General features: G+C 43.0%; 1 protein-coding gene across 2 annotated transcripts in view; it reads right to left on the bottom strand.

Moving 5' to 3' along the window:
* The window catches only part of LOC141105289 (putative neutral ceramidase C), a 137,431-nt gene that overhangs the window by 41,434 nt on the left and 79,165 nt on the right, over positions 1 to 16,832 (bottom strand). For both annotated transcript variants that reach the window (XM_073595172.1, XM_073595173.1), the window contains 4 exons: positions 14,382 to 14,468; positions 10,461 to 10,565; positions 10,089 to 10,170; positions 6,426 to 6,541 (listed from right to left, as the gene is read on the bottom strand). In XM_073595172.1, the coding sequence (XP_073451273.1) occupies positions 6,426 to 6,541; positions 10,089 to 10,170; positions 10,461 to 10,565; positions 14,382 to 14,468 (390 nt within the window). The remainder of the gene's footprint in view (positions 1 to 6,425; positions 6,542 to 10,088; positions 10,171 to 10,460; positions 10,566 to 14,381; positions 14,469 to 16,832) is intronic.

Raw genomic sequence — 16,832 nt, 5'->3', positions numbered from 1 at the left:
TCCATCGAAAAGTGCTTCGGAGTTGAGTCAGACGAGAAGTCTTCTCATGTGTACGTGGCATTATAGAAATTACCAGGTGCATGTTGTCAGATGCCAACCTACCTTACAAGTACTGAGGAGAAGCAGTCTTGACTGCAACCTACCTACATAACAGACTAACCTCAAGAGCCATTAAAAGTACTCCATTTGAAATGCGGCATGGATCAAGCCTAGCATAAGGCACATCAGATTATTTGGATGTAAAGCGTATGCCTATATTCCAAGTAAAAAGTGATCCAAGCTGGAGAACAGCGCCATAGTAGGCTATAGTGAGCAAACTAAGGGTTACAGAATCCTACACCCAAAGACTGACAAAGTGACAATAAGCCGTAGTGTTTATTTTGATGAGAGTTCATCATCAGAAACACCAATCCCTGAAAGCTGTGAAGTGAATATGCCAGGCAAACCAGAAGAAAAGGTCGACCAAAGCAAACCTGTGCAGGAGTCAGAACAAGGGGTGGAACTCACAATGCCTAAATCAAGTTTCCCACCAGATCCCGCTGAACTGCTTGAAGTCAGAAGATCCATTCAGATTACAAAGGGGATACCAACCCGCAAGCTGTCATACACTGTCAAAACACACAGCATACTTGAACCATCATCCTGGGAAGACATAGAAAAACTGCCAAAATGTGAAGCCAATAAATGGAGAAAAGCAGCAGAAGAAGAATTAAAGTCACTTCAAGAAAGTAAATCCTGGACATTCACAGAGCTCCCTCTTAACTGCAAAACTATAGGAAGTAAGTGGACTTTCAAAGTAAAGTCAGACCCAGAAGGGAATATCCACAAATACAAAGCCAGACTAGTTGCCAAGTGTTACTCCCAGAAATTTGGTGAAGATTACAATGAAACATTCGCTCCTGTCGTAAAACACCCCACTATTAGAGCGCTTCTTAGTGTTGCAGGGAAGGGAATGCAAGCGAAACACCTAGACGTTAAAACTGCTTTCCTACAGTATATGGAGACATTAAGGAAGACCTCTACATGGAGCAACCACCAGGGTTTGAGCAAGGAGACAACCTTGTGTGCAAACTTCAGAAGAGCATCTACAGCCTTAAGCAATCTGCAAGGATGTGGAATGAGAAAGTAAACAAAGGGAGCACTTCTGCATAGATTGCCTAGGCCGAGAACCCAAATACCGGTGAGTTACCAGCCCTGGTTAGGATTATTGATGAGACGAACACCGCCGGGATTGGTTCGCACAAGAACATATGAAAAGACACAAAGTTCGAGCGAACATTCAAACCCTATTAAAGTCTATGGGACACGAACATGAAAAATCAAAAGTGCTCATTTTAAAGGCTTATATGCAAGCTATTGCCATAAAAATGTATGGGGACCCCAGTACTGCCCCAGGGGACATGTATCAATGCAAAAATTGGATTTTTGACTTACCATAAAATCCATTTCTCTGAGTTCATTGACAGACACAGCGCTCCATTATTCAGAACCATAGGGTTATATCGCCCCCTACAGGAGTAGGACACTAGGCAGAAAAAAGACTTGGCTATGCCTATGGGCAGTCCTAGGTGATATACACTGCTATAGGTCTTTAGTTTAGTAACAAGCAGTGTCAGAAGCATCAAAACTCCTAAGAGGGGTGGGTGCTGTGTCTGTCAATGAACTCAGAGAAATGGATTTTACGTTAAGTCAAAAATCCTATTTTCTCTGAGTTCATTGACAGACACAGAGCTCCATTATTCAGAACCTTGGGGACGTTCCAAAGAAGTGACAAACATGAGGGGTGGGACAACAAAAAATCCCAAGGCTAACACAAGAGCCAACCAGGTACAGGAGCTCACCACAGAAACAAACTGGAGCCCAACCTGAACAACACCCCTTCAAGAGGGAATAGACCCTCTAAACAGCAGCAACACCACCGCCATGGCATTGTCCAACTGGATCCGTACCCGGAGCCCCCAAAGTCGACCTCCATGATCCATACATAGTCTGATCGCTCGAAGTCCCAGGATATCGATCGGCAGTCCGGATTCCTCCAGCATCCAACAACCCTGAGCAGAACCCAGGACACCTCCCCACCCCAACAGACTGGCATTGGTGATGAACACTGTCCAATACAAGGGGAGAAAGGATGTGCCCTGCCGAAATTCCGGAGAGCGAAGCAACCAGACCAGGGACCCCCGGTTTTCTGGCTCAGCCGAATCTGGTAGCCCAGAGACCTCGGGCAGTTTATGCCAGGATCTCACTTGAAAGGAGCTTGTATAGAACCGCCTCGAAGGTAGATACCATCAGGCCCAACACCCACATGCAGGATCACATGGAAGCCCACCTGCGAGACAACAGTAGTTGAAACGCAGCGTGCAACTTCTGGAGTTTGTCCAGAGGAAGAAACACTCTGGCCAGAGATTAAACCAGAGTCAGGCCTAGATAATCCAATTTTCTGCAAGGAGCCAGAGCAGACTTCAGGTAGTATAGAAGCCAACTGAAAACTGAGGTTTGTATAGCAAGCTATAACGCCCCTCAGGGTAGCCGAGGACTCTGCTCGCAGGCTCACAGAAGTTCTTCCAAGCAGCCCAGGACTGCAATTCCCCGCTAACATAACCATGCCAGAACTGGGGCCAACACCTTTGTGAGTATGTGAGGGGTAGAGGTGAGACCAAGGTGAGGCGAGCTGAAAATGCTCTTTTCCCACAGTAAAATTGAGGAAGTGTTGGTGTCGGCCACATACTGGAGTGCGTAAATAAGCATCCGTGATGTCCGCAGAAGCCCTAAAGTCCTCCATTCTGACCTTCTGTACCCACTGGAACCGGGACAAGCACACCCTGAAGCAACAGGGCTTGCACAGCCCCAAGGAGAACTGCCAACAGTCCAGTGACAGACGCCAATTGGAAGGAAAAGAACCTTTTCGGGGTTCAAGGCTAGAACACTAGGACATAGGTGAGGGTGCGCCTTCATGCTGAAGGGGCCTTGTCTGTGGATCTAGGGAGTCCCGCTCTCGGCTCGCCAGACCAGGTCCATTGCATGCCGAGAAGAAGGACTGCATCTGCTACGAGGCCCTTTTCCCCATTTCAGACTGTGGAAGACAGGGGGCGCTGACCAAGGCTCCTCACAAGGGGCACTGGCCGAGACCCCGCACTGGGGCGCCTACTGATACCCTGCACAGGGGGCACCATTGGACCCCAAACAGGGGCATTGGCTGAGACCCCACACAGGGGGCACCTACAGATACCCCGCACAGGGGGCACCACTAAAACCCTCAAAGGGGGCACTGGCTGAGACCTTGCACAGGGGACACCAATGGGCCCTTCACAGGGGGCACTGGCTGAAGCCCCTCACGGTGGGCATCCATTAAGGCCCTCACAGGGGGCATCCACTAAGTCCCCTCACAGTGGGCATCCTCTAAGGCCCCTCACAGGGCGCGCCTACAGAGGGCCCACTTAAACAACGCCCCCAAAAGGGGGTCGCCCTCAGAGCCCTCACAGCGCCATCCCTCTGGAAGAGGGACGTCTGGCGTGACCATGCTAAAGAGCAGGCCATGGCCTAGTAAGTAAGTAAGCCTAAATATTTGGCCGCCCGCTGCGAGTGCACAGGTCCGCGGGGGGGGCCGGACCAGGCTAGAGCCGAGGAAGGAGGGCGGATGCCCGCAATGGAAAGCGGCGACCTCTGCCGCCCGCTCTATGGTCACCCTGCACGTCGTTCCAGTTGGCCGCCTAAATTAGTGGCGGGCTGCTGCAGGGGGCATTGAACTGCGGATGCCTGGTCACCCACACAACCATCCAGCAGGTGCCAAGATGTATCCCCCCATAGTGACAACCCTGGAGGGGAGGGGGTGGACAGAGTGTCCGAAGCACCTAAGCCAGAGGCCTGGGCCTCGGCCCCACCGGGAAAAGGGGGGGATGTGGAGGAGAACCCCAGAGGGACCGACCACCCCAGAGAGTACTCACACCCCACACCACTCCAGGGAAGCAGAGGAGGGGCCCCTTACTTACCGTTCCAGCGAGTGCGTGGGTAATGCTCCCAGACAGATCCTCCTCGCCACCGAAGTGGGGGGGCTGCGGCCACGAGGAATGCTGCGACAAAGGCCAAGACCCGGTTGTATGCGACCTCGCGAGACGTTTAACTCGCAGGGCCAGCCCCCGTCCAGTGGGGCTATGTCACGGCCGAACTAGCGCGTAGCTGCGGTCTGCACTCGCTCGCTGCCCTGACTGGGGAGACCACTGGATCTTAGTGTCCAGCCCGTGGCCCAGTCCAGCAGTTGATTGTAGATCTCACAGGAAAAAATCCAAGAGAAAAAAAGTCATTTAAAAAGCAAAAACAAACAATTGCTAGGACCAGAGATCCCAGCAGGGAACTAGGTCCTTACTCCTGACTAGGCAGAAAAAAACTGAAGGCATAAAGCAGAGAGGGGGTGTATATCACCTAGGATTGCCCATAGGCGTAGCCAAGTCTTTTTTCTGCCTAGTGTCCTACTCCTGTAGGGGGCGATATAACCCTATGGTTCTGAATAATGGAGCGCTGTGTCTGTCAATGAACGAAAGAGAAAAAAGTTTTTAAAATGACCGTTTTTTAAGGAGCACTGATTTTAATAATGCTTAAAGTGAAACAGTAAAAATGAAATATTCCTTTAAATATCGTGCCTGCGGGGTCCCCTTAGTCTGCCTGTAAAGTGGCACATCTGTGTGATGTGTAGAACAGTGCCGCAGCAGAATGACATTTCCAAAGGCTTGCAGCTGTAATGTATTGCCCCCTCCCAGCAATATAGATTAAAATTCAAGGCCTTGCCTTGGGAGGCCTCCTGGCGACTGCTGTATTTTCCCTTTGACAGCTGTTATATAGGCAAGGGCATAACCAGATGACCCTGCCCCCCTCTGACGTCACATGAGACAGCAGTCGCTGGGAGGCCTCCCATCAAGACGGAGCCTTTTTTATTTTTTTCGGTTTCGTCGGGCGGCGGTATTGAAGTTAGATGGACATCAGGGGACCCTTTTTTTTTTCTTTTTTTAATAAAGGAATTATCAAAAACTGTGTATTGTGGTTTTTACTTTTTGACACTTTTTTGGTGAATGGATAGGGGTACAATGTACCCGATACCCATTCACACGGGGGGGGGGATCTGGGGGCCCCCTTGTTAAAAGGGGCTTCCAGATTTCGATAAGCTCCCCGCTCGCAGACCCCAACAACCACCGGGTGAGGGTTGTGGGGATGAGGTCCTTGTCCTCATCAACATGGGCACATGTTGATGGGGATCACCCCATATGTTCAGTTTATTTCCGGACAAACAAACACCCGATGTTCCAGTCGAACTTGCATTCGTTTTAAACATTGGGACCATTAGGTTAGGATACCTGGGCAGGTAGGTGTCTTTTTTTTAAAAGTCAGCAGCTACAGTATTTCAAACTGCTGACTTTTATAGTTTTTTTAAAACAGACTGAGCTTTAAGCTTCTACTATTTAAAACTTGTTATGATGACAACAAAGCATTATGTAATGCAGTAGATCTTGAGCCAACTCACATCTTGACCAACCTTGCACTCTGGTATATGGCCTAGTACAAGAAGATAAAATGACACTGATTATAGGTTTTAGCATTACTTTAAAAAGTATTTCCAAAAGATTACATACTGTATTTATTAGCGTATAACACTCACTTTTTCACCCTAAAAATTGGGTGCAAATAGCACGTGCGTGTTATACGTCAATACTTCAATTTTAGATGCCTCGGAGGGGACAGGGAGGGGGGCAGGACGAGCGCTGTCAGATTACATACAGGAGAATTTCATGTTTACTTGGCGGTCTCTGTAAAAGGAAGTCGCCTCTCCTGGGCCGCCCCCTCCCTGTCCCCATTAAGCTGCAGATGGGCATCGATCAGGCTGCACTGATGGCAATGGTGAGGCTGCTGCATTGATGGCAATGGTGACGCTGCTGCATTGATGGCAATAGTGAGGCTGCTGCATTGATGTGGACTGATGAGGTTGCATTGATGGCACTTGTGAGGCTGCAGATGGGCATTGATGAGGCTGCATTGGTGGCAATGATGAGGCTGCAGATAGGCATTGAACAGGCTGTATTGATGGCAATGGTGAGACTGCAGATGGGCACTGACACTTATTTTGCTTCAAAGTTCCTTATTTAAATTTTTTTTTTTTCCTGAAACTTCCCTCTTAAAATGAATGTGCGTGTTATACGCCGATAAATACGGTAATCTGTCTAAATCTGTTTTTATTATATGGCTGCAGTTCTTCTACAAAACACAATTTGACTGATATTAAATTGCATGTTTTTTGAGTAGGATGATATATTATTTTATCATACTATTACAGAGCTCATGGCCAAATGTATTTCTTGAGTGAGAAAATAACTGTGTTCATAAAATGATTTTCTGTGCCCCAGGTTTCACGATATTAAATGGGCAGATAGGGTATATACCTCTCCAGTGTTCAGAAGGATGGGTTTCGGGTGATGACACTCTTGTGTTTCGTTTGATGGTGCTCCAAGAATTATCTCTGCTAATGCATCCCACAACGGATCTCCCTCAGTCATTCCTATAAATTAAAGATAAACAGGGAAGGCTGAAAACAGTTACTTTACTAATTTACTGATTTACTAAAGGCAAACAGGGCTGTTCACTTTGCTAAGGAAGTTGCACTTGGCAAGGAAATTGGCCCCAGAGCTTAGTAAATGTGGTGAAGCCACTTTGCAAAAAATACCCAATCACTTGCAAGGAAAAGAAAAAAAAAATGCTTTTTTGCTTGCACACAGTTGGATCATGGAAGTCAACAGAGTTGCACCTCATTCACTAAGCTTTGGGGCAAATTCACTTGCACAGTGAACAGCAAAATTGTTTTAGTAAAACAACCCCTTAGTAAAAGTTATGATTTACAAGTATATAATGTTATTTTCCCCTGGCATACCAACATATTGGTAACATTTAGTTAGCAACAAAGAAGGAAAACTAACTCCAAACCTCCTAAACTAAAGAGAAAAGTTAGGGAGCCGTAACAATGGGACTTTTATTGTACCACATGGAAATAACAAATCCACAGCTGTTTGAAATGGCTCAACATATAACTTTATTATATCTCTTATATAAAAAAAAACCTTAAAGCAATTTAACTAACACCATCAATATACCATCAATATACCATCAATATACAACAATATTGTTGAATATAGCTTGCATGACTTCACATAAGTGAGATAGTCATAATCTCATAGAATACATGAAGTCAAATAAGAGGATGTGTTTTGTATCTGTGACACAACAGAATCTCCATGAATGGTATACTAAAAGGAAATATAAAAATAAAAAATAACATAAAAAAAAAATACAAAAAAAAAGGACTTATATCTGGGGCAAAACTACAGGGGTGGCAATTGCCCCGGCACCGTGCGTGCTTCAGGGGGTATGTGTGGCTCCTCCGTGGAGGAGTGGCGGCATACAGAGGAAGCGATCTTCTCCATTTTCCTTTTGCAGCTGCCGAAAGTCAGTTTTTCCACCCCCCCCCAGGTATTTAGCAATTCCTCTATTTGCCGCCCCTGCCGCCCCACCTATCCAAGTTCCTCTTCTTTCTGCTGCCCCCAAGCCACTGTGTGCTCCCCTGTCATTGTCCCCCCCCCCCACGCAGCTCTGCTGGTTTGCCCCCCTCCCCTCTGCCACTGGCTGCTGCAGGGGATGCATCAGAATGGGGAGCAGGGAAGGGGCCAGAACTGGATCAATTACTGACACCTTCCTTTTCTGAATCAACAAAGTTAGTGATCGATACTGTCCATTCATGACTGAAACAAACTAAGATCTGTTTACTATGCTTCAGTTGGTGAATAAACAGGAAGCCCTGTTCAGAACTATTTTTGTCCATTTAATCTGCAGAGATGTGCCTTCAATCTCTTTTCTCTGTCTCAAAGGTGAAACATCAGAGGTCTGTTAAGACCCCTGATATTTCAACAAAGCCCCCCAACGGGGTTCCTAAAAAAATTTAAAACAAAGAAAAAAAGAATAAAATTGTAAAAAAAAAAAAATTCATAAAATAGTAAAACAAAAAAAAGTATTTGTGAGCATAACTGCTCTCCAAGCAGTCAACCTGGAATTGATTCCCAGCCAATGCAACCATTTTTTTGTGACTATTGTGGCTGAAGTGCAGTCTGGTATTTGTTTCATCTTGTTTGCTGAGACAGATCTTTTGAAACATTTTAAAAACCATTTATCATTTTTTTTCCACTTCACAATTATGTGCCACTTTGTGTTGGTCTATCACATAAAATCCCAATAAAATACATTTACGTTTTCAGTTGTAACATGACAAAATGTGGAAAATTTCAAAGGGTATGAATACCTTTTTTTTTAAAGCACTGTATATATATATATATATATATATATATATATATATATATATATATATATATATATATATATATACACACACAGTGCATCTGGAAAGTATTCACAGCGCTTCATTTTTTCCACATTTTGTTATGTTACAGCCGTATTCCAAAATGGATTAAATTCATTATTTTCCTCAAAATTCTACTAACAATATCGTATAATGACAATGTGAAACACGTTTGTTTGAAATCTTTGCAAATTTATTAAAAATAAAAAAGGAAAAAAATCACATGTACATAAGTATTCATAGCCTTTGCTCAGTACTTTGTTGAAGCACCTTTGACACCAATTACAGCCTCAAGTATTTTTGAGTATGATGCTATAAGCTTGGCACACCTATTTTTGGGCAGTTTCTCCCATTCTTCTTTTCAGAACCTCTCAAGCTCCATCAGGTTGGATGTGGAGCGTCTGTGCACAGCCATTTTCAGATCTCTCCAGAGATGTTCAATCGGGTTCAAGTCTGGGCTCTGGCCGGGCCACTCATGGACATTTGCAGAGTTGTCCCGTAGCCACTCCCTTGTTATGTTGGCTGTGCGCTTAGGGCCATTGTAATGTTGGAAGATGAACCTCCGCCCCAGTCTACAGGTCTATAGCGCTCTGGAGCAGGTTTTCATCAAGGATGTCTCTGTACATTGCTGCATTCATCTTTCCCTCGATCCTGACTAGTCTCCCAGTTCCTGTTGCTGAAAAACATCCCCACAGCATGATGCTGCCACCATCATGCTTTACTGTAGCGATGGTATTGGCCAGGTGATGAGCAGTGCCTGGTTTCCTCCAGAAATGATGCTTGCCATTCAGGCCAAAGAGTTTAATCCTTGTTTCATCAGACCAGAGAATTTTGTTTCTCATGGTCTGAGAGCCCTTCAGGTGCCTTTTGGCAAACTCTGGGTGGACTGTCATGTGCCTTTTACTGAGGAGTGGCAATATTCGATGTGTAAACATTTTTTACCTGAAGGTAAAAAATGTTTAGGCTTTAGAACCATTTTAAAAATGATGGTCGGCTTTGCCTTAAAGTGTCAGATTAGAGACTTTTCTATATGGATAGCAGTGGCGGCTGTTGGTATATTGTGGGTATATTCATTCGCTATTGTCACATAACTGGGTGGGCTCAGGGCGCGGTGCCCTGAGCCCACCCAGTTGTGTGACAATAGCCCACCCTTTTTTGAAGCCTATTAGAGCCTCTGGCTCTAATCACATGCTTGAAAAAAACAAACATTGGAATCCATGCATCCGGCGCCCCGCATGTAGCTTAGGGGGCCAGATGCATGGATAGCGGGGTGGGCGCCCATATTGGACGGGCTGCCACTGATGGATAGATTGATAGAGGTGTCGGAACAGACCTGTCAAACTAATTTGTGATTTTCTTTTTGGTTTTTGAAGTATTATTTTAAGTGGGTACAACGTTTTCTATATATTTTACATACCTGTACATACACACCTTTCCCATATGCATAGTTATTCAGTAAATAATATGTCAATTTAAACTGAGGGCAAAGTACAATACTCCACAGCAACACATCAGATTTACTCTTCTTGTAATCATATAAGTAAAATAGGGTTTCAGTTTGGCTAATCTCAGTTTACATCATGATTTCTCTTTACACTGCCCTACTGAGCAAGATTGTTGAACCAAATGCATTGGAAAGCACTTTGTATTTAAAGCGCATGTATTAACATACAGTATGAGGTTTATGCAAAGGGGGTCTTACCATGAGTAAAATTGATCAGTCCAGGACCATCAATTGTTCCAGCAGCAAAGCTGTAGCCAAGGGCAGGTTTACAGGTTGTTGCCTTCAGAGGGTACAACACATAAATTACAGAATATATTAAGAGGATACATTTTCTATATTAATACAGTACAGACATACAGTACTTCACATTCTATGGGAAACCAAGGTCATTTTATATAGATTGGGATGTGTTTGTTTTAATTTTCAGAATTTGCAGATTTGGCAAAAATGTTTTATAGAAATACATAAAATGCAGATTCAATGGAAATGTGCACACCATTTAAACAATACAATATGGCCATTCTTAGTTAATGTTGGTCATGATATTCATGGATTCACATAAATACTCACATTATGGGTGTCATTAAGTTTCACAGTGACATTACTCATGTTGACCCACTGGTGGGCTGAACTCACATTGCCTTCTATCTGCTTGGATGCTTCATCATACAAAACCTATATATCAATATCAATAAGAACGTATGTAACTTGTACAGATCCAGCCAAGAACAGTTTCTGAAATGTTTATTATGCAAAATTAGTTCAGCATCTAATAAAGAGATTCCATTTGCCACTCAATATGATTTGAGAGCATAACTGGGGCAGCCGATCAGTGTCTATAGCAGGGGTTTCCAAACCTTTGAAACAAAGGGCCAGTTTACTGCCCTTCAAACTTTAGGGGGGCCGAACTTTGAGCGGTGGGGGGGGTAGAAAATGCCCTGGAATTAGTGGGAGTAAACAATGCCATAGGCTTGGTGGTCAGTGGGAGTAAAAAAAAATACATAATTGGTGTCGGTGTGAGAATTAGTTCCCCATCTCTGATGTCAGTGGGAGGAAAAGTACCCCATTGTTTTGTCAGTGGAGGAATAGTACACCATTGTTGTTGTCAGTGGGAGGAATAGTACACCATTGTTGTTGTCAGTGGGAGGAATAGTACACCATTGTTGTTGTCAGTGGGAGGAATAGTACCCCTTGTTTTTTCAGTGGAGGAATAGTACACCATTGTTGTTGTCAGTGGGAGGAATAGTACCCCTTGTTTTTTCAGTGGAGGAATAGTACACCATTGTTGTTGTTAGTGGGAGGAATAGTACACCATTGTTGTTGTCAGTGGGAGGAATAGTACACCATTGTTGTTGTCAGTGGGAGGAATAGTACACCATTGTTGTTGTCAGTGGGAGGAATAGTACCCCTTGTTTTTTCAGTGGAGGAATAGTACACCATTGTTGTTGTTAGTGGGAGGAATAGTACACCATTGTTGTTGTCAGTGGGAGGAATAGTACACCATTGTTGTTGTCAGTGGGAGGAATAGTACACCATTGTGTTGTCAGTGGGAGGAATAGTACACCATTGTTGTTGTCAGTGGCAGGAATAGTACACCATTGTTGTTGTCAGTGGGAGGAATAGTACACCATTGTTGTTGTCAATGAAGGAATAGTGCCCCATAATTGGTGACAGTGTGAGAATTAGTTCCCCATCTCTGATGTCAGTGGGAGGAAAAGTACCCCATTGTTTTTTCAGTGGAGGAATAGTACACCATTGTTGTTGTCAGTGGGAGGAATAGTACACCATTGTTGTTGTCAGTGGGAGGAATAGTACACCATTGTTGTTGTCAGTGGGAGGAATAGTACACCATTGTTTTTGTCAGTGGGAGGAATAGTACACCATTGTTGTTGTCAGTGGGAGGAATAGTACCCCTTGTTTTTTCAGTGGAGGAATAGTACACCATTGTTGTTGTCAGTGGGAGGAATAGTACACCATTGTTGTTGTCAGTGGGAGGAATAGTACACCATTGTTGTTGTCAGTGGGAGGAATAGTACACCATTGTTGTTGTCAGTGGGAGGAATAGTACACCATTGTTGTTGTCAGTGGGAGGAATAGTACCCCTTGTTTTTTCAATGGAGGAATAGTACACCATTGTTGTTGTCAGTGGGAGGAATAGAACACCATTGTTGTTGTAAGTGGGAGGAATAGTACCCCATTGTTTTTTCAGTGGAGGAATAGTACACCATTGTTGTTGTCAGTGGGAGGAATAGTACACCATTGTTGTTGTCAGTGGGAGGAATAGTACACCATTGTGTTGTCAGTGGGAGGAATAGTACACCATTGTTGTTGTCAGTGGGAGGAATAGTACACCATTGTTGTTGTCAGTGGGAGGAACAGTACACCATTGTTGTTGTCAATGAAGGAATAGTGCCCCATAATTGGTGACAGTGTGAGAATTAGTTCCCCATCTCTGATGCCAGTGGGAGGAATAGTGCCCCATCTGAGGTGTCAGTGTAAGGAATAGTGCCTCATATCAGTGGATGTATTATTTATTTTATTGTAATTATAACAGGTACTTATATAGTGTTGTCATTTTATGCAGCACTTTACATATTTATTATTCATTCACATCAGTCCCTCCCTCAAGGAGCTTACAATCTAAGGTCCCTAACATACTGTACATTCATTCATACACATACTAGGGCCAATTTAGACAGGAGCCAAATAACCTACCAGCATATCTTTGGATTGTGGGAGGAAACCAGAGTACCCCGAGGAAACCCATGCAGGCACAGGGAGAACATGCAGACTCCTGGCAGGTAGTAGTGCCCAAGGGGCGGATAATGGCAAGCAAACGGCCACATCCAGCCCACGGGCTGCAGTTTGGAGACCCCTGGTCTAGAGTAATGCTAACCAGAAACGAACCAATGTCTAACCAGCAGCTACAAAATAGGAGAAAACTGCTAAAGACGTTTGTGCCTACAGAACCCATTACAGCCTTCTTCAAGATAGAGCTAGCTAATTGATGTAGCAGATACCCTATGAAAGCTCTGATACAGAGAGATACAGAGAATGCAATAGATATAGAGAAGACTGTAGATATAAAGATACAGAGAGCACTATAGAAACAGAGAACACAGTAGATACCAGGATCACTATAAAATACCTATAATATACATACCAAGAACACTATAAATACCTATAATATACATACAGAGAACACTATAGGTACAGAGAATACTAGCTCTATTTTCGGACCTTTTGCTCTTTTAGTTTGTGCTCTAGCTTTTGGGCAGATAACACCAAGGGGTGCTTCTATTTAAAGCGGAACTTCAGTCATTTTTTTCAACTCTCCATCTATTAAATCTTCTGCCCTTGTTGTTTTAACTTTGGATAGTAAAACATTTTTTTTTTTCTGCCAGTAAATACTTTATACAGCCCACTTCCTGTTTCTTGTCTGGTAAAAAGCCTAGGCTTATGACATCATACACAGCTCTCTCACTCTCACTCTCATGAGAGTTTGCTAGGAAGGGAGTGAGGATGAGTCATAAGAGGGCCATTGAAAGCTGCAGAGCTGGAGGTGTGCCTCTGTGTGTCTGTTTAAATCCAGCAAGTGAACAGGAAGCAGCTTCAGCTGCCCACAGTTAAAATGGTTGCAGCCAGACTCAGTGGAGGGGATTTCTGCGGCATATTTGGCAAGTACAGAATCACAGTATATATAAAATAATATGCACAGTGGTTGGAGGGAAGCTTCAGAATGGCAAAGTAATTTTTTTACAAATTATGTAAGCAGACTGTAGTTCCTCTTTAAAGCATGCAGTTGCTGATTGATCCTTAGCTTCTGAGGAAGCCCCACTGGGATGCAACGCATCAAGTAGGACTGGTCTGTGATGTCAGCACGCTACTGGGATTAGTTTTTTGCAAAGCCTTCAGGTGAACTAAATGGTTGCAGTGAGACCAGGCAGAGTAGTGAATTCCCAGGTGCCATTACATGTGGAATTGCTATATGTGATGAAGAGTGCATTATCAAGGAAAGAGATGTCTCTCTAAAAGTAGAATTCTGTGCATTGACTGGCATTCCAAAAGGACAGTGTGATGGAGGGCCTGGCAGTAATACCTATATGATGGCAAGTTTTTATTTACCTTCTATATATAGGGGTCAAATCCTGATGATGAGCGCATTTTTTGCACATGTGTGGTGATCACAGGGTGGCTCTGAATGAAGAGCACTTAGGATGAATATTTATGAACGCTTTTATTTTTGTGGATAGAATGAACTTTCAAGAACTTTTAATCACATATTATTAGAGCACATAAGTTTGAGACACTTTTGAGTGGAGTACCATTTAAAATGTTTTTTTACACTCATTTAGGATAATGAATGTTAAAGAGATTTATTTGATGTAAATGCTTTTATTTGAGAGAGTTATTAGTATTTTTTTTACATATAAATTCACATTTTGATTTCAAGTGGAGCACTACACTTTTTTATTACATAAACTAACCTACCTTTGCTCTCAAAAATATATTTTCTCCTATTATTCTTGTACTCTCAAACCCATTTTCTCCAGGTCCAGTAGCAACGCAGGTTGTGACCTAGAATTTTGATCATAAAATAAAACAATGCATTTTATTACACACTGTAAACTTTCAGCTTAAAAAAAATATAGATATGCTTTATAAAAAAATATTTCATAGATTGAATTTGAGGCAGTTATCATATGGTTGTTATATTTTATGCAATTATCATATTGCTGATGTGCATGGAAATAATGTACCAAGGTAAGCTATTTTATGGCCATTTACACCTCTAAATTTTCATGCAGGTAAAAAAAATCCTGGTATCGAGAAAATGAACAAGTGCTTTAAAGTAGGTGTCATGCTTTCTTATTTACTTACTATTTAATTGTACATACATGTTTTTAAAGCGGACCTTCAGCCATTTTTTCAACTTTCCATCTATTAAATGTTCTGCCCTTGTTGTTTTGACTTTGCATAGTAAAACATTTTTATTTTCTGCCAGTAATTACCTTATACAGCCCACTTCCTGTTTCTTGTCTGGTAAAAAGCCGAGGCTTATGACATCATGTGCAGCTCTCTCTCTCACTCATGTGAGAGTTTGCCAGAAAGGGAGGGGGGGGTGAGCCAATAAGAGCTGCGGGGCTGCAGAGCTGGAGGTGTGCCTTTGTAAATCCAGGAAGTGAACAGGCAGCAGCTTCAGCTGCCCAGTTAAAATTGCTGCAGCCAGACTCAGTGGAGGGAGATTTCTGTGGCATATTTGGTAAATACAGAATCACAGTATATATAAAATAATATGCAAAGCGGTTGGAGGGAAGCTTCAGAATGGCAAAGATGTTTTTATTACAAATTATGTGAGCAGACTGCAGTTCCTCTTTAAGTACTGGTTTGTATACGTTCACATTTTTTAACATGCACTCACTACAGCCAAAAAAGTGACAGCAACTGTAACTATAGAGCTAGTAAATGCAGATTTTTAACAAACGATAAAAAAACTGCTTCTGTAGCTATTCAGGAAACACTTGGCCTCCCTTCTTCCCAACCTGGTTCCTTGCTTGTAGACTGAGAACCCTGTCTTCTGAGACACAGGATAGAAAGTAGGCTTTTCACAGTCCAGCTAGATGGATCTTCCCCATGCAGACAGCTGGCTATATAAAAGTGGTTCACACTAGTGCGATTTCAGATGTGACATTAGTCACACAGAATCACGTGATAATGAGAATTAACATTGTTTTCAATAGTGGGCATTCACATTAATGTGACAGAGACGGAGCAATTTTGAAAAAGGTTCCTGTATTACTTTGGTATGATTCCAGCGCAATTTTGATCTCATAGACTTCTATGGAAATGCACAGAAATTGTATGCAAATGCAATCCTAATACAATTTCGTAAGCGATTTCATGTTTTTTTGTTAACCCTCAACTCTCTTCCCGTCAGATTCTTGGTTCCTCAAAAGAAGCAGTAGCAGTCACAGTCAAAAGCGCACAGGCATGAAAATGCATCAAAATTGCAAACAAGTCGCACTACATAATCGCCACTGAAATTGGATTACAATCACATCACACTAGTGTGAAACAGGCCTCAATTAACTGCATGGTTGATTCATTATTGCTAGGAGAAAGGGAAAGACCCAAACTTGACAATAAAGAAGGAGAAAGATTCAGTGCATGTGCTCCTTGAAAAGTTGCAATTTTTAGTTTTAGTTTTTTAATAAAACAAATCTACTGCTGAAGTGAATTTGCTTACTCCCCTATATCTGCAATAATATTTCCCATGCTTCATTGCTGTCATTGTTGTTAGGAATACATGTTGTAATGTGGGAAAATCCAAATAGAGAAAAGTAAACAATACTTTAGGGCTAATTCATTGAATATCCTATTGGCCTTGTATTGTCTTTAGGTATATAAAGCACTTCACACTATCTACTCAAAATAGTGCGCTTGTACTGCAGCTACCAACTAAAGTGCCCCATCAGCTCTTTATCATACATATAAGCAACATAAACAATGCAGTACCATGGTACCACAGCAGAATTTATTTAGGGATCCCCAGACAAAGTCTGCTATGACAAAATGCATTGGTAGGTGTGGCCACTTGTGAGAGCTTCATGGAGGAGTTTCCTTGAACAAACTGGGGGCAGGGTACAATTAGGGTTGCCACCTCATCCCTTTAAAACCAAACACATATTAATTACACAGGTTCTGTGTCTGATTAAGGTGGTAATTAAACTGACTTAGTGCCTTACCTGCATTAAATTCACCTCAGAAACTGTGTAATTAATATGTGTTCAGTTTTGAAGGGATGAGGTGGTAACCCTAGGTACAATGGGAACTGGACCTTGGGTTGCCACCTCATCCCTTTAAACCCAAAAACATATTAATTACACAGGTTCTGTGGCTGATTAAGGTGTAATTAAACCGACTTAGTGCCTTATCTGCATT

This window comes from Aquarana catesbeiana, linkage group LG08 (assembly GCF_042186555.1).
Source record: "Aquarana catesbeiana isolate 2022-GZ linkage group LG08, ASM4218655v1, whole genome shotgun sequence".
Classification (NCBI taxonomy): Eukaryota; Metazoa; Chordata; class Amphibia; order Anura; family Ranidae; genus Aquarana; species Aquarana catesbeiana.
The sequence above is the reverse complement of the archived record's forward strand: the minus strand, read 5'-3'. Positions and strand labels throughout refer to the sequence as shown.